General features: G+C 51.3%; 2 protein-coding genes across 2 annotated transcripts; one reads left to right on the top strand and one right to left on the bottom strand.

Moving 5' to 3' along the window:
* Positions 1–1,557: 1,557 nt before the first annotated feature.
* On the top strand, positions 1,558–5,008 carry FTH1 (ferritin heavy chain 1). Its single transcript, XM_066187309.1, has 4 exons — positions 1,558–1,814; positions 3,186–3,332; positions 3,784–3,909; positions 4,680–5,008. Exons 1-4 carry the CDS (start codon positions 1,704–1,706, stop codon positions 4,836–4,838), a joined length of 543 nt encoding a protein of 180 aa, XP_066043406.1. The 5' UTR covers positions 1,558–1,703; the 3' UTR covers positions 4,839–5,008.
* A 181-nt stretch (positions 5,009–5,189) lies between these two features.
* BEST1 (bestrophin 1) lies at positions 5,190–12,707 on the bottom strand. Its single transcript, XM_066187308.1, has 9 exons — positions 12,556–12,707; positions 12,314–12,408; positions 11,581–11,814; positions 10,846–11,000; positions 10,066–10,143; positions 8,497–8,649; positions 7,990–8,070; positions 7,279–7,430; positions 5,190–6,997 (listed from the first exon to the last, which is right to left on the bottom strand). Exons 1-9 carry the CDS (start codon positions 12,705–12,707, stop codon positions 5,818–5,820), a joined length of 2,280 nt encoding a protein of 759 aa, XP_066043405.1. The 3' UTR covers positions 5,190–5,817.
* Between the last annotated feature and the right edge of the window lie 5,309 nt (positions 12,708–18,016).

Here is an 18,016-nt window from a genome sequence, read left to right as displayed (position 1 = left end):
GACAGGAAAAATTTGGGAATGGCTGAACCTAATTCCGTATGAGAGCAGTGTTGAATTCTTCATCTTGGTCACCAAGACATGACCCCCGTAGCTGTGCAACCCCATGTTTCCTCTCCTGCCCACATAAATCCACTCTCATCAAAAACAATGTGCATTGTGCAACTCCAGAAAGCAGAATTTAGGACTTCTCTAATTCTACTGACGTGTGATCACGGGTGGCACAGACTGTCCAAGCTGCAGAGGAAATATTCCCGTAACAAACTTTGCAGTTGTGGAGGTTTGTTTGATGTTCCTGTTATGAAGACAGTCCCCTGTGAACAGAGTAATAAAGAAAAAAAAAAAAAAAGGTTCTGCCCAGCAGCTACTTTTTTTTTTCTTTTTACATAAGCATTTCTGTGGGAGGAGAACAGGAGATCTGAAATGTACCTGGCAGCCTGCTGAAGCATAGGTATGACCCACGTTATCTTATAGATCTTAATTACTTGTGATGGTTAACCGACAGGGGCAGCAGAAAACCCTGAAACAAAGGGAGGCCGAGGCTCCCTGTTCCCTCCAGGGCATTTGGAGTGTCTGGAAAAGCGCCCTGGTGCTGCCCTTTACCCACACACAGGCACTTGTGCAGTTGGGCGTGGGGCATCCCGCAGTACCGGGAAGGGTCAAAGACCGGATAAAAATGCGTAGAAAGAACTGGTGAGAGGAAAACAAGTATTTAATCCGAGTTTATGGTCTGAGTACATACAGGAAAAAGTATTTAATTTGAGTTTTCAGGCTCAGTACGTAGACGAAAAATTATTTATTCTGAGTTCACAGGCTCAGTAAATTGTATTTCTGATGGATTTCAGCAGGAACGTTGGCTTGGGAAAAACCAGGGTTGAACGTCGGCTTGGGAAAAACCAAGATTGGGGCGTTCAGTGCTATGGGATGACCTCAGTTTAAGTAGTTTCTATTCCTTTATATTCTGGTTAAGAAAGCAGAAACTAAAAGACTCCAGTGCTTATTGTAAATTAATGACTGAACTGAATGACTGAAGAACCCGATATTTATTGAAAATAAATGAAGGCACACACCGAGTGACTGGGATAGCACTAACAGTAGCTGAGATAGTCATCTCATTGCCAACAGGTTCAGTTTTTGACATCTGGCCTTCAATTTCTGGATTTAACTTGGATTTTAGGAACTTTTTCTTCTCACGGGGAGGGCGGTCAGGCATTGGCACCAACCGCCCGGGGTAGCGGCGGAGGCCCCGGCCCCTGAGGGATGTAGGATGTAGGACACGGGTTGGCGGCAGACTTTGCAGCGTGGTCGAGGGGAAATGGCCGGATTTGGTGATTTTGGGGGGATTTCCCAACAATCGCAATCACCAGCCATTCCGTGATGGACGGCGCGCGCGGCGGGAAACGAGGGCGCGCCGGGGCCCCGCCCCTTTTGTGGGCGTGGCCAAGGCGGGTGCTGAGTCACGCCGGGCCAGCAGACGGGCGCCAGGACGCCCCGCCCCTTGGTGGGGGCGTGGCCTTGCGCGCGGCAGTATAAAAACCGCGTCGAGGGGCAGGCGGTCGTCATAGCGCGTCGGCGGCGGAGCGAAGCGGGTTCCTGCGTCAACAGTGCTTGGACGGAACCGGCTGCGCTCGGGCCCGCCGCGCCTTCCCCCCCCCCAACACCACCGCCTACACAGTCACCGCAGCACCCACCGGAGCACCCCAGCCATGGCAGCGCCCCCCTCTCAGGTGCGCCAGAACTACCACCAGGACTGCGAGGCCGCCGTCAACCGCCAGATCAACCTGGAGCTCTATGCGTCCTACGTATACCTCAGCATGGTGAGGGCCGCGGGGACAGCGGGCGCGGCGGCGTGAGGGAAGGGTCCTACGAGGGATGAAGGGGCTGCACTTAGGCCTTGCTCGGCTGGGGGTTCCTGGGTGCCGGGCGGTGTCTGCGGACCCAGCTCCTCCTCCTCTTTTTTCTCCACCTCCTCCTCCCCCCTCTGCCTTCAGGCCCGTCTGGGCCGTCCCCTGGGTGTAGGTGAGGCCTTTTTATCTCGGCGGGCCCCGCCGCGGCAGTTGCCCTTGGCGGCCCCGTTATCAGCCGCGCTCAGCGCCTCGCCGGCGGCTCTGCCCTTGGGGCCGGGCTGGGTGCGGGAGGCGCCTAACGAGGCGCTTGGCACCTTTCCCGCAGGCGTGCTCGCCTCCCAGGCTCGGGTTTTCCTCCAGGAATCGGTAGGAATCCGTGGTTTCCTTGGGCCCTGTGTTTACATGTCTCCTTTGGCCCGAGGCACCCGTTTTAGCCGTTCCCTGACCTCTGTGCAGCAATCCTGGTGCTTTGGGCGTGCTGGGACATTGAGACTTCCTAGTGACGCTGTGCTTTGGCACTTTTTTTGTAGCTTTTTTTTCTGTATTAATTTGTTTCTGAGCCGTGCTTTGAGCTTCTGTTGGTGGGTGATGGTGGTACACAAGCACCGGTGCCGTTCCTTAAACCTCCAGGCCGCTGGTTTAAGAGCAGGGAATTCTGTAGTAGGTTGGTAAATAATTGGCAGTTGATATAGGACTTTCCATTGAATCCTGGTAATGGCTCTGAGCAAGGAATAAGCAAGCTGTGTGATGGCTTCTAAGTGCTGTTACAGGTTTTTTTGGCTTTCAGAAAAATAGTTACTGTTGAATTCATAATGTAGTTCAATTTATCTGTAGTATTTTAAATGTGACTTACTTTTCTGCCCCCCCCCCCCCTCCCCCCTCGAAAAGTAGAAAGTGTATTCCTTAGGCCAATCCCTGGAAAGCCCAGGGAAGCAAGTGAGCTTTATTGCAAAAGTACCTAAAAGTTCTTGGCTAACCTTACCTGGTGTTGCAAGTCATGACCCTGACTTGGAGTTTGATCATTGTAAACAAGCTCAGGTCAACAAAGGGAAGATTTCTCCTTGAAAAGGGCTTTTCAAGGCTGCAGTTTAATGGTGCTTAGAGCAGGTATCTGTGGGCTTTCAAGGTTTTTTCGTTTTTGTATTTTCAGAACTGAGCCGAGGACACAAACAGCATTTATTTGTGCCCTTGGTAGGGATACAGGTTAAAATTTAATCCTAGCTGGAAAAATCAAATGATACTGAGGGCAGAGTTGTTCTGCACTGCCTTGCTGGTCTGAGCTTGGACTGCAGCCGTCCTGAAGTAGAGGTTTTAGAGCCTGTGAACTCCTTTATTTTTCAGTCCTACTATTTCGACCGGGATGATGTGGCCCTGAAAAACTTTGCCAAGTATTTCCTGCATCAGTCCCACGAGGAGCGGGAGCACGCTGAGAAGCTGATGAAGCTGCAGAACCAGAGGGGTGGGCGCATCTTCCTGCAGGACATCAAGGTGAGCTGGGGGCTGCCCAGCTGCAAGGGGATGAATTTTCCTCTGGGTCCTCTCCAGAAAGACCAGCAGCTGACACTGGAGAGGCACAGTAATTTGAGATGTGGAGCAATTTGGTTATTTGTGCTGTTTGACTAATAAAAAAAGCACTCCTTGTGTAAGGAGAAGGTGCTGAGCCCCAGGTTGTTTGCTGTGGGGTGAGGGCAGAACCAAAAGGCAGCTGGTTCATCACCATCATGAAATTGGACACATATCAGATGTGCTTTGTGCGCTGTTTTGAGAAGTGGGACTTTGAGGGTTTGCTCAGTTCTGTTCTGAGGGTGCACTTCAAATTTTTGACTTTGCATAAATGCCTAAACTTAGTCTAAACAGGTTTTGAGAATGCTCTAAAGATTCTCCGCCTGCTGGTCTGTGGGTTGTTACAGAAAACATGTCCTGTGCTTTCCCCTTGCAGAAGCCAGACCGTGATGACTGGGAGAATGGCCTGACTGCCATGGAGTGTGCCCTGCACCTGGAGAAAAATGTGAACCAGTCACTGCTAGAACTGCACAAATTGGCAACCGAAAAGAATGACCCACATGTAAGTGCATGCTGAGGATCAGTGTGGCTGTCCAAGAACCTGTCTTCTAATTGTGTGGCTTTAGGGCAGAGCTTTGTCTCCCTGGTGTTGTTAGAGGTGAAAAAAGGTGTGAACCAGGGGTGCAGCCCTTCTAGAGTCTGTTGGTGGGGTCATTGCTGCCCTTCTAGGAGCATTTTTAAAGTGGCTGGGACCTACTTTTTTCCCTCTGAAGTGTGTCTGTGAAGAGTCTCTATGGAGACCGTTTCTGAGGGGGTTGAGTTCCATCTTAAGGCTTTTTGTCACAAGGGTTTTTTGCCACAAAATTCTAGAGTATTAAAAGCCCCGATGTTTCAAAACAGCATCTGAAAACACAGAATTCTCCTCAGATGGCAGTTTTTGGCAAGGCTGGATTGGATTAAGGTTGCTTAGTATCAGGAAGAGAAATCAAGCACTCTTGGGAGTGTTCTGCCTGAGTTAGAGGGACTTCTTAAAACAAAATGCGGTGTAAATCCTCACTCCTGTGAGTTTGCTGTGCAGTGGGAGTGTCTCAATCTGTTCAGGAGCTTGGCTAATGCCTCCTGCTGTGAGGAAGAGGAGAGGCTTCCTGAGCTGCCTGGCTCTTTGGGGTTCTGGAGCAAGTGAGCTTACATAAGGCTGGCTCACTTTGATCTTGTTCTGCAACAAAACTAGAAGCTGCTTCCTCTCAGCTTGAAAACTCTGCACCCTCTCCTTTCCTTAGAGAGCCTCAGTAAATTTCAGGCCTGAATTTAAACCTCTGGTCTCGTTTTCAGTTGTGTGACTTCATTGAGACCCATTACCTGGATGAGCAGGTGAAAGCCATCAAGGAGCTGGGTGACCATGTGACCAACCTGCGGAAGATGGGGGCCCCGAAATACGGCATGGCAGAGTACCTCTTCGACAAGCACACCCTTGGGGACTGTGACAGCTGAAGCCTTGCCACCAGCCACGCTGTGGGTTTCATTGGGACTCCTACTTACTGTCCAGCCATGCATGCAGCTTCAGCTACCTAGATAAACAGTTCCATACTCTGTACCAAATATCCCCCCCTCTCTTTGTGTTTTATGTACTGCCCTCCAGCCAATAAAGTGACTTGGTTCCAGCTGGCTTTTCCTGTTTAGTTTAGAGGGAGGGCAGGCAGCTGTAGTGAAGGCAGTGGGACATCGGTTGGTTGTGTGACATGGGGAATTTGCAGCTACTGCTGAAGGCAGAAGTAGGAAAACCTCTGGTTTCTTTGAATTCCTTGCAGGGAACTAAAACGAGGAAACAAAACCAAGGTCCTGGGCTTGAGCCTCACTTTTATTTTCTGAGGGTGGGCAGTAAAAATCAGCTGAGTGGTGTCTGCTGCCATCCAGCTTTCTCTGAGCACTGTCAAATCCGTGGTGGGGAATGTGGAACTTCAGAAGGAAGTAATGTGCTGGGCAGATGCTGCCACTGCCTGTGCTTGCAGGCCCTTACCCTGGCTTTATCCCAGTACTGGAAAATACCAGCCAGATAGGACTGGAAGAGGCACTGTGGGTCTGCATCACAAATGATGGGACTTTATTCAGTCCCTTACTTTATGCTGGAGTATCTTGCTAGGAGTGCAAGTTCTGCCTGAGGAAGGACTCATTCTTGCTGTGAGGAGGAGGGAAGTATCCATATTAACTGAGCTGCTGTTGTAGGCTACACCTGGCTGGTCAGGCTGGTACCTGCAATATTTAACACTCAAATTCTTGTGCTTTAGCTACAAATTGGGGTTTTTGGTGCTTTTGTTTCTGTTGCAACACGAGTTGTGCCTGCTGCTGTAGCTGAGGCCAGGAGCAGCATGTCCTTAATGCTGGTTTCAGCCCAGGCTGGGCTCCAGCTGCATGTCCAGCACTTCTGTCTGGGTGAGTGCCAGGATATGGCAGGTATCCCATGGGTTCCTCTTTAGCTGTACTGGTCCATCTGCTCCTCCCCCGGGCTTTCACTGGCCTCCAGGATCACCTCCATCAGCCCCACGTAGTCACCCTCAGCTAGGGAGATTCCAGAGTCGTTAGGGGATGGACTCTCTGCTCTCCTGGGCTCTTTGGGAGCTGGGGGGTTAGTGTTTCCATTCCCAGTGTCTCTCATGTTCCTGGAAACGTCTGGGTGCTGGTCTGGAGCACTGGCTGCATCTTCCAAACTCAGGCTGCGAGCCTCAGGGCCCAGGTTGCCCTTATGGGACCTTTCCAGCGCTGGAGAGGTGACAGGAGTGAAGGAGAAGCAGAGGGAGGTGCTGCCTCCGGGGGTTTTGTTACTGGGGGTGTGAAAGGCACTGGAATGCTCTGAATTGGGAGTGGCCGAGGCCATGCTTTCCAGGTTTAGCCAGGGTGGGTGCGAGGCTTTGGAGCTCTTCAAGCTTTTGAAGCTGCCTTGCTTCTCATGCTCAGGGGGCTCTGGCGGGAAGGGGAATTTGGGACTGTTGGATGCTGTGGACTGCACTTCTGGGCTTCCCATGATGGCAGCTTCCCTGGAGCTGCTCTTTCCTTCTTCCCCTGTCACAGCCATGGAGTCAGGACCTTTGCTCCGCTCTGTTGGCCAGACAAAGGTTTCCTTTGCAGCAGAGCCCAGGGAGCTCTGGCTCTTGTCCACATCGCTGGCCCTGGATGGGGAGGTGTTGACAATGACATCCCGAAGGGAAGTGGAGCACGCAGCGATGCTGGAGAGCGCTGGTGGCTTCTTGCGCCCTTGGCGTCGGGAAGGGAAGATCATGGGGATGGAGCTGATGGGCGTCTGTGGAGCGCTGTAGAACCCAGGCCTCTCGTAAAAGGGGGTGGACATGAAAGCATCAAACTCCCTTAGTTTTCCCTCTTCGCTGTCCCACTGCTCCTGGGAGTCTCCCCTTGGCTGATTGATGCCACAAGGGCTTCCGGCCTTCCCCATGTCCTGGTAGGTGTAATGGGAGAAGGGCGATGCGGGATCTCCTCGCCGGCGCAGCAGGTTCATCCGGGAAGAGGACCTGGAGAAGTTTGGGGATTGGACACCCAGGAGGCGGCCCAGGTGTCCCAGCAAGGGAGTGGAGTGGTTGGCCTCCTCGTTCTCTTTAATCTGCTCCAGGGGCTGGAACTCCATCTCTTCCTTCTGCATGCTGGGAAAGGCAAAGTGGACTGTTACACAGCCACAGAGGGAGGGATCTGGAGAGGCTGGCAGCACTGGGAATGCTGCTGCCAGTGGCAAGCCTCTCCCTGTATTCCCACTAGCCCCCCTAAACAGGGATGCTCATCATACAGGTGAGTGAGAAAAAGAGGTTAGATTTATCCTTTTCCTTGGAGAATCTTGGCTGTTGCTGATGAGCCTAAAAGCTCCTCAAGTGCAGTGTCCTATGCCAGACCTGATCCAGGTGTTGTGACACTTTGCCCCTGCACTCACCTGATGTCAAAAGTGGAGCCCAGGAAGGATGGGCGCTTGTACTCAGCAGTGGCTGCAGTGTAGGGTGGCTGGGGATCGGGCTCGTTCCAGTACAGGTCCTTCTCCAGAATGGGTAAATCCTGGTGCATCTCATCCACTGCCATGAGGGAGACCTGCAGAGGACAGCAGGAATGTCACGGGGAGTGAGCAGCCTTTTGTGTGCCTGTTATCATAGGACAAATGAAGACAGAGCTGGAGGAAGTGGTGCAAGCACAGAAGCCAGGCAAGTGGCTGGGGTTGCTGTGGTTTCCTGTCATTTGGGTTGTTTCTCACACAGGGATTTGATTAATTGGAAGGAAAATGGTGCTGAAGGAGACTAGGACAGAAGGGCAGGAGGTGTGGAGTTCTTGCATGACAGCAGAGGAGGCAGTTTTAGATGGACACAGGTAAGAAAGCAAGGAGGGGCAGGAATGACATGTCATTCAAAGGCAGTTGAGGCCTGAAACAAGCAGCCTGGATCCATCCTATGTGCCAGAGCATGGACTGAAGCTGCAGTTGCCCTCTGTGTACAAAGATAGGCCAGAAGCCCCAAATTCCCTGGTGTGGACTGGGGGGATCCTTCCTATTGCATGCAGGGAGGTGGGGGCAGAGGTGTTGCAGGAGAATTTGGTCACTGTCCTGCCGTGGTGTTCTTCAGATGAGGCTCACCTGGTATATTTTCCTCCCCTTTACCTGCAGGTTCCTGTCGATGAGCCAGTTGGCTTCAAAGTCATCATCGTCCTCCCCAAAAGGGTTGATGAGCTGCTCGGCCACCTGCATGTGGAGAGCACACAGCAAAGGTCACCATCGCCCCTTTCCCTACAGGGAGAGGTCAGGTGTGATGTCCCTTGAATTGCAAGCCCTGTTTTCCCTCCTAAAAGGGGGCAGGTTAAAAGTGGAGGCATCCCAGGGGCTGGGAGACATTGGAATTTGTATTTTTCCCCCTGCTTACACAACCCTCCTGCAACTAAAGGAGCTCCTTTTTTGCCTCTAGTAAGGACCAAAGCCTAGGAAAAGTGCAGCTGGTGTCCAGAATGAGACAGTTGGAAAATTAGAGAGTCCTGGCAGTTCCCTCAGCCCCTCTTGGCTTCCTGTTGTTGCCTGTAGATCAAAGAACACAGCTGGGTTCCTGGTGAGTTCACACTGGGAAAAACCCTTGGCTGGGTCAGTCCAGCTCCAGCCATGTTTTCTTGGACTTACCTTTAACCAGCCAGCATAGAAGAAGAACTGCAAAAATGTAAAGACAGGCACGAAGAGATCCAGCTCATGGCCAGGATATGCTTTCTCTGGATCCAGGAATTGCCTCCCGATCAGACAGGCCAGGAAGAAGCTGTAAACAGCCACGGTCACCACCTGGGAAGGATGCCAAGGGACACACCAGGGCAGCGTGAGTTCCCAGCATCTCCCTTCAGTCCCACCCCACACAGCTCCAAAGCCAGGCTCTGTAGCCTCTGGAAAGCCTTGGATTCAGTTCTGACAGGCTTTTTTCAGGAGGATGCATTTCCCTGCAGAAAGCTACAGACATTCCTTTTTCCCTTCAGCTTTTACCTACACTGTGTGCTGTCTCTGGAATGATACCTGTGCAGGTGTCACAGGTCAGTGGCAGCAGCAAGCACATGACATGCTGGATGGGCTGGAAGCTGTCTCATCGCTCATTCCATGCTGGCAGGCTACTTCAAGTCCAGGAAGGGAACCCTGGCATTGCTATTTGCTCCTTCCTTCCTGCTCCTCGTGCTGAGCTTTTATTAATATTTGCCTGCCTGGATTTCAGGCTGTGCTGAGCTTTGTGCTTTTCCCTGTCACCACAGGACTGGAAACTTCCCCTTTTCAAGTTAAAAGTAACCAAGACTCTCACGTGGTCCCTTGTTGCAAACAAGGGGGTTCAAAACAGGAATACACTTTCCAACATGTTCCCCATTAACCTCTGGGGCTGCCAGGGCAGCTCCTGTTTCATGGTGAAGGGCATCCCTGTTATCTGAGCAGCTGGATTGTAGGAGACAAAGGAGCAAGGTGGTGCCAAAGTGTCTGCCTGGCCTGATAAGCAGCTGAGTACATGCCTGGCACAACCTGCCCGGGATGTGATCCCTGTGAGGTGGTGCAGGGAGTGCATCTCTGTGTTCCTGTGTTTTCCATGGATATGGATGGATTTGTTACCCCTGGATAGAGGTTATTTCTGGAGAAATGGATGTGTCTGAGTTAGGGAAAGGAGGCTGGGCTGGGTGTGTACTGAGGTACCGATGGAAGAGAGATGATGTGTGCAGTTGGGAGATGAGGGATTCAAGAGTATCCTGCATTTTTCATGGGTGGGTCAGGTAAGAAGCACTTCTACAAAGATAGGCTGAGAGAGCTGGGGTTATTCAGCCTGGAGATGAGAAGGTTTTGGGGAGGCTGTGGCCCTTCAGTACCTTAAAGGAGCTTACAGAAAAGGAGGGACAGGGACTTCTTACACAGGCAGATAGTGACAGCACAGGGAACAATGGTTTAAAACTCATAATGGGCAGGTTTAGATTAGATATGAAGAAGAAATTCTTTACTGAGGGTGTGAGTCCCTGGCATAGGTTTTCCAGAGAAGCTGTGGCTGCCCCATCCCTGGAAGCGCCCATGGCCAGGTTGGACAGGGCTTGGAGCAGCTTTGTCTAGTGGAAGGTGTCCCTGGATGAACTTTAGGGTCCCTTCCAACCCAAAGCATTCTGGGATTCCAGGTGTGGGTGTAACTGGGGATGTGCACAGGCAGTGGTGGAGCAATGGGTGTGAGGATTCCCTTCTCACCTGCGTGTAGACCAGGGGGATGCTGATCCAGTCATATCCATAGAGTTTCCCGCACTGGCTGCGCAAGGTGTTGAGCTCCTGCAGCAGGGAAAAGGGAATGGCATGTCAGGATAATTTCACATCTCCTTGCAGAGCCTCTCCAAGCACCACTGTCCTCCATTGCTCCAGCCCTTTCCCTTCTGCTTATACCTTCTCTGGAAGAGGAGCTCAGTCTCAGCCTTGGAGGAATTCCCTGCTGCCTGGGTGTCTTCTCCTGAGCCCAAGATCCCTTCCTAGCTCAGTTCACAGCAGAGTTTCTCCTCAAAAAATGAGCAGCCAACAGGTGAGGCAAAGAATGCCCTCAGGAGCATCCATTTTTCTTTCCTGTCTATAGATAAATATCCCAGAGGGAGATCTCTCTCTCTGTGGGCAGATGAATGCTACTCCAGGCAACAGAAACCACATGACTTTCTCTGCATATGAATACCAAGAAGGATGAGCTGCTCCAGAGCCTTTCTATGTGCAGCTGGGCAGGGATTGTTGCCAGGTTTTGCTTGTGGAGCAGGGCTTGTTGCCCAAAACTATCTAAGAGTTTTTAATAGCAAAGTCTTCTACTGGACCTCGGTTGCTGAGGATGTTTTTGACCTCTCCTAGACTCCCAGATACATTCTTCCTTGTGGCTTTCCATCTGGATCCTATAAACCTCCACTAGCATTGGCTGGAATGTGTCGAGGACCTGCTTCACAGGTGCCTCCTGTTCCCCAGGCTCTCAAAGACCTGCCTGTCCCCTCTGTCACTCACATTCAGGATGCCTTGGAGCAGCACACTGTCCCGGATCCTCCCATCATTCCTTGCCTTCACGGCCAGGTTGGAGAACCACACACACGGGATCCAAAACTTGTTGTGGGGGGAATTCAAGCTCTCAAACTTCTTGTGCTCTTCTGGTGTCATGAGCCCTGGATGGGAAAGAGCAGATGGGAGAAGGATGGACATAGAGGGCAGAAAGAACTGATCTGCTCTGAAATTAAAGCATCTGAATCTCAGGTGGATGCCCTGGCTCTCCCTAAAAATCCCAGTAATGACTCAGAATTTGGGGAGACCTGCAGAAGGACAAGGCTCCTTGTTAAAACATTGAGTCATGGAGGTGGGATAATGGGATTTCACTTTGGATGTCTGCAGCACATCAGATCAGAGCCATCAGGGAGATAAAGCACTGCTGAGGGTGCAGCTGCCTAGTGTCCATAGATAGTTATTGAGAGTGGGATAATTTGTGTCCCTGAAGTGGCTTTACCTTTTAGGAGGCCAACAATATCACATCTCTGTGGATTGCCAAAGGAACCCAGACAGTGTGGGCAGACTGGGAACCACTGCACCTTGAAGGGCATCTCCCAAGAAGATTCAGGATGCCCAGCAGTTAAGCTCAGAGACCAGGGGCTTGAATTCCCACTTGCCCTGAGGGAACAGCACCACCCCATTTCTAAAGAACCATTCCCAGGGCTCCCTGCCCCTAGAGAAGCAGCAAGGAGCAGTGCTGACCCGCCCTCACGACGTGCTCCATGCTGGGGAAGCGCTTGTAGACGGCAGTGCTGACGGAGCGCAGGATCAGCACGCTGACCAGGTTGCTGTAGCGCATCAGCGTGCGGCGCAGGAGCCTCCCGTACTCGTCCTCCCCATCCACGTTGCAGGACACCAGGTTCATGATCCGGTCTGGCCACGGGATGCTCTCATACTGGGCCCACCAGCGGGACACCACCAGGGCCACATAGAAGCCTAGAGGGGAGCTGAGAGAGTCAGGCATCTGAAGAGAGCTTCTTCCTCCCACTCTGTCTGCTCTCTATGGGTGCAGGAAGGTCTGGAGAGGAATTCAGTCCTCCATGCTGACAGGAATCTAGATTTCCTACTTGGCTTCACAGAATCAGAACAGTTTAAGTTGGAAGGGACCTTAAAGATGATCTCATTTCAACCCCCTGCTGTGGACAGGGACATCTTCCACTAGACCAGGTTGCTCAGAGCTCCACCCAGTGTGGCCTTGAAAACTTCCAGGGATGTGGCAGCCACAAATTCCCTGGGCATATCTGGTGCCACTTGGAGCTTGCCCTCCTGTGCTAGGGGACGCTCACAGCTGTGACAAAAAAAAAGACATATTCCACTTGAGGAGTTTTACAAAAGGCAGAGGGAGGGACCTGCTCTGCCAGCAGAGCTCTGCTGAGCCAAGGAGAAGAAGTGCTGTACCATTCCCCTCCCTGCTGGATTCCAGACAGCTCCTTACCCAGCACGAAGGACACAGGGATTAGCTCGGCGTAGCTGTTGCAGTACAGTGCCAGCTTCTCAAACATCAGCCTTTGGCTCTCACTGAGGATCAGCCTACAAGGGACAAATAGAAGCAGTTCTCCCTCTCCCTTCTCCTGAGAAGAGAGTCTGGCAAGTGCCTGTCCAGCAGGATCCCTGCCCTAATCCTGTGTTTCTCCCGTGTCCTGCCCCAGGCCAGGCTGTGGGTTTGAAGTTGCTCACCTGTAGACAAGGCTGATGGTGAAGTAGAGCGAGATGAAGATCAGGAACTCGGAGTAGAGCAGTTTGTAGATGCTGCCTTTCCATTGGAGCAGGAGCTGGGAGAAGGTGCCCAGGCGGGCATCAGCCACACGGTTGGTGTACGTCACTGTCATCACAGCTCCTGTGCAGGTACATGACAAGCAGGGCTTGGAGCTTGAGCAGGAGGAGGACACAGGGACATCCCAAGTGTCCCATCAAGCAAGATGGGAAGGAAGGAGAAAATGGAATGAGCTGAGATCAAAAGCTAGGTAAAATGGAGGCAGCAGCACAGAGAACCAGGAGGCAATCTTTGGCAGGCAATTAATTTGATGAGTTTGCCATCTTTTCTCTGTCCTTGAGCTGGTTATAGTGACCAAGGATGTATTTTCTGGTGGGTCCACTTGTTTTTAGTGTTTGGTTTTTTTTGGTCAGCATTCAAGTGGGTTGGAGAGGTTGGTTGGAGAGGACAAAGCCCACCTTTACCACCCCCTTCTACAAAACACTTGTGGTAAGATCAATCTCAGGGACACAAACTCCAAAGTTTATGCTTATCCCAGTAATTTTCTTAATATAACTTTTGTTCCAAATATGTTTCTGTAAACCTACTTGCTGGGAAACTGCTGGGAAAAAAACCCCAACCCAAAGGAAGGGAAAAACCCCAGAAAGATTTCTTGGGACTGATCCAGATGAAGGCATCCCAGCAAGGATAGCTGTCTGCACTCTACTGGTCCTAGTCCTGCAGGCAGAGCAGCCTTCCCTATTGGAGATCTGTGGGATGGAGTTCGGCCAGGCTCACAGGGCCCAAATTCCAGCAGCTCCACCTCCCCTCTCCTTCAACCATATGTTGCACAATAAATCACAGTAGCTGAAAAATAAGCATCCAGGCTCCTAAAATGCTCCCCAGACATGCAGCATCCCCATTTCACTTCTAGTCTAACTTGCATAAATAATTCTTTATAATCAATTAATAATCAGACTCATAGTTGCATAAACCTGAATTTATTTTAAAAACACCCCAACAAACAACAAGACACCAGTGTTATCCAGGCCAGGCAAATTGGTGAATGATTTCTTGGGTTAGAAATAATTATCCAGTGTGAAACTATTGGTATTTCAGAATCCTAACATGTCACCAGGCATTGCTGTTTAACAGAGGTAATAATGTTGATGATTATGGGGCCTTGGGCTCTTCCCTGAATGATGGGGATGAAAAAGCACTTCAGGGGACAGTTCACACCCTGAAGCAGCTGAAGGCAGGTAAGTTTGGGCCCATGTTCCTCATTTGTTTCTCTTTTAACCATCCTACTGGAAGGTTTACACTTAGGTGGGGACAACTCGGGTCCCAATGAGCTGCTGCTGTGAAGAAAACCAGCAGTCTGGATTTTCAGCTGTTTCAACCAAGCAGCATCTTTGTCCCACAGATGTTATCAAACCCAATCTGGGTTTGGTGGTTTTGTCATCAAATCCAGTCTAGGTTTGGTGGTTTTGTCATCAAACCAAGTCTGGGTTTGGTGGTTTTGTCATCAAACCCAATCTGGGTTTGGCTTTTTGGTGCTGCTCCTCCTTTGGGTTTCCCTGTCATAACTCAGGTCCCTGAGTCCCTTCTTTAAGGGTGATAAAGAGGAACAGAGCTGTCCCTGTCCCCAGCTGCACAAATGCCCATTTCAGTAAATCCTTGTGTCCATTCCATATGGGCACAGAACTTGGAGGAGTGGGTTTCAACTGCCCCAGATGTTGCACACACAGGTTCTCCAGAAGAGAAAAACATGCCCAAAACCCCATATATTTTTGGGGCCCCTTACGAAAAGCTGCATCTTTTCTCTGGGCTTCAGGGATTGAAAGCGCTCAGGGAGATTCTTTGTTGCGTAATTCAAATACAGATTCCCTTTTTTACCAAAGAAGGAAAACTCCAGCTCTTGTCCATGTAAATAATGGATGTCGCTCACCTCTACTCTGTTCTACTCCCATGTGGGATATGGGGCTTTCCCCAGTGTTTTTCCCTCCAGCCCTGAATGGTTAAAGCACCTCCCTGCCCACCTGCCAGCCTGTGCTGGGCTGCCCTGGGATGTCACTGGGCAGCTGGCACATTCCACTTGTGGCTGAGGTCTGTGGTGGGAGGTGGCTCGCTGGCACACTGGAGCTGGGATGGGCAGGAAGAGCCCACCCAGGCAGCTGCTGCCTGCCGCTGCCTGCATCCCCTGCACGTCCCTCTGGACTAACCAACACACCTGGAAGTCGACTGACCAGGAATTCAGTTGTGGGAGCCCACAGCAAGGAAGATTCTGGGACACCAGGTGCATCACCCACCGCAAACAGACCCGAACAGGTATCACAAAGATGGACAACAAGCAGACAGAGCAGAGGGACAGAGGCAGAGGAGGTCACGGATAGACAGGAACATGGATCTCTGCAGGAGAGAGTGATCCTCCTGCTGCTGTTAGGAGGACCAGATACTCACAGTCATGGGCTCCTGAGTCGTGCTGGAGGCTGGAGAGGTTTGGTCCTGCACGTGTCCCCGCAGAGTCCTTTGTGGCCCGGGCCACCACCCGCCTCCTCGTGCCCCCTTGGCTCATAGGGGGATTGGACCTGCCCCACACGGTGTGCTAAGGAGCCTGAGACCCACTTGGGAGCTGCAGCCGGTCACTTGATGCTGTAATCCCTCCTCATTACAAAAGAGACTCTGTTGTCTTTTGCCCTGTTCCCTCCTAATCTTCTGAGTAAGCCCTGCGTGTTTATAGAGGCGGACGGAGGAGGGGGAGGCAGGGCTGGCTGCTCTGCTGCTAACTCCTGGCACAGCCATGGTGGCTGCCAGAAGAGAGGCATTTTTCCCCTAATTCTTTCCTGTTTGGTCCCTCTCTCTGTGTCACAATCTTACAGGAACCCCAGGAGATTATGCAGGGCTGGAATTTTCCACCAAGGCTGTAAAACATGGCACGCTTGGGGGCTGCCCTCTCTTCCCTAGGTCAGTGAAACACCTGGTCCATGCTCTGCCTTGTTCTCACAGGCTGTTTCCCTGTCATCCCTCACTCTCCCTGGATGAGTTTGCCGCCTCTTCCAGCTGTGGTTTGGATGCTGGGGATTTCCACTCTGCCACTGGCTCTCTGGGACTTTCCATGTGTTCACTTTCTTTTGCTCTTGCTTTTCCAGTAGTGCTTGAGAGCTGTCACTGTGCTTCCTTGTATGACATCCTGAGAAACGTTGGTCCTTGCCTTCCCCTCAAACTTCCACCAAGCCAGGGGACTTCTTCCCTCTGTCTTTCCAGGGTCCCTAGTCCCTTTTCTGCTCCTGCTCCTTCCCAATTGTGACCATTCTTTTCTTCCACCACCTCAATGCCTCTGGTCAGGTCTTTAGGACATTCCCCTTCCATGAAGCTCTGAATCAAGATCTCTTCTTAATGAACTGGTCTTCCATTGTTTAGGCAGCTGTGGGACACTGTGGAGAGGGAGCACAGGTCTGATCCTTGCAGGTAAGAGCATCTGGAGACCCAGACTCCTGTAATAACTAACTTTCTCTTGTGCTTTGTCTTTGACACTTACTTAACATCAGTAGTTGGGATCAATTTGTCCCATCTGTAGTTTTCTCCTTCCTGTGGCTGATCCTTGGCAAGGGGAGTGGGTTGTTTCACTGCTCCTCTGGAGCAGGTGCTGCCTGGCATCTGCCTAATGTGGGATTTCTGGTGCAGTCCTGGGAATTGTTGCCAGTGGCAGGGAGATCATAATTTAAAACATGGGATTCAGTGCTCTGTGAAGGGAGATGAGAGCAGGGGGACCCTCTCTGAAGGGAATATCGTCCACTTCCAGGGATGGAATTGGTGAACAGGAGGCCGAGATAGAGCTTGAGGGTCTTGGTGCCTGAACTCTCATTCCCACACACAGCACGGAGACCAAAATGCTTCAGGTGAGACATTTCCTGCAGCTGTTGGGAGCAGCTCAGCTGCTCCTGGGGACATGGAACAACAACCCCCTGAGTGCCCTGCTATTTGTGGAGGGATGTGCTGGCATCTGGGGGCCTCTGCTGCCCTCCTTCGAGAGCAGCTCTGCTGGCAGCTCGTGTGCTCCACAACTGCCCTTGGGACAGCAGGAACTATGTGTGGAATTTAATATTTTAAAGTAAATAACTGAGGGGCTACCAGCGTGGCAGAGCTGCTTGGATCTCTTTCCACATCCCTTATGGCCTCAGACCTTGAGGAAGAGAATGGTCTGAAAGCCTGCCTTGCTCAGCAGAGCAGGAAGCAAAGAGGTGCTGACAACCATCCTCAGCCTCAGAGCCCTGGAATCATCATTTTCTCCATGCTAAAGATATAGAGATTGAATTGCTGTGCTGAGAGTTGAATCCCTGTTTTGGGAATGCCAAAGGGCCACTCTCAGTGCTGAGTTAGAAGCAGCTGCCTGGGAAAGGCACAAGTGCCCTCCTTGCACTCTCCCAGAGAATAGTAAGTGTTTTTAGGGACAGCGGGTCCCAAAGCTTGGTGAAATCCCTGTCCCTTGTCCAGTTTCAGTGCTGGGATTGACACAGAGGCAGCTGGCATCAGAGGTGTATCTCCAAATTACATTCTTCCTCGGAATCTGATATAATTTTAAAGCAATTGACGTGGGAAGTGTCTGGGGAGATTCTGTTTTTCATGGATAGGATTTATCCAGAGGTTTGAGCTGGACAGAAACATTTGAAGAGGCTGCAGTCACCCCGCAGTGCTTTTGTGAGGACCCCCAGGTTTGTTTCCCTTATACTGCAGAATTTCTTACTAATTCTGTGCCACCCTGGGCTGCCCCAGGAGCTGGGAGTGCCTGTCCCTGTGCCAAGCTCCATCTGACCTTTTGCATTTTGCTTTTAGGGGCTTGGATGGTGACAAATTTCTCACTTTCCCTCTGATGTTGCACAGTTCAGTGTGTACAGCATGAAAATGAGGGAGGGGTCCTTAATGAGGTCCCTTTTCTCTTGCCTTAGGAATTGTGGTGGGGATTAGGTGCCACAGGGAGGTTCTAATGTGCTGGTGCTGGAAATAAGAAATGCCAGCAGAGCCTTGCTGCAGCCCTTACAGCCAGTAGAGCAAATGTGGCACGTCTGAGGAGCCAGCCGGGGGAGTGGGGTGAGGGGGGATGGAGCCTGCAGTTTTAGGCTACTTGTTCTCCTTTCCATGGCAATAACATCCGGTTTGAGTTTTCTGGGTAAGGGCTGTCAGCAGGTCAGATCCTGCTTTCCAAACTCAAAGATAATCCCTGTTCTTCCTTCCCTCCCCAGCCTCTGTCTGCCTTTTTCCTCTCCTCCCTTCTTCCCCCTTTCCTTTCCCTTTCTCCTTTTCTTTCTTGTCATTTCCCTTCCTTTTATTTTCCTTTTCCCCTTCTTCTTTTTCCTTTTCTTTCCTGCTTCCCGTCTGGGAAAAAGAGGTGAGCACATGCCACTCTCCCCCTTGTGACAAGTTACTTTTTCAAGTGGCTGGGATTCA

Source organism: Chamaea fasciata, unplaced genomic scaffold (assembly GCF_029207755.1).
Source record: "Chamaea fasciata isolate MVZ Bird 193981 ecotype frontalis unplaced genomic scaffold, bChaFas1.0.hap1 SCAF_7, whole genome shotgun sequence".
Classification (NCBI taxonomy): Eukaryota; Metazoa; Chordata; class Aves; order Passeriformes; family Sylviidae; genus Chamaea; species Chamaea fasciata.
Note: the sequence above shows the minus strand (reverse complement) of the source record. Positions and strands in the feature narration are given on the sequence as shown.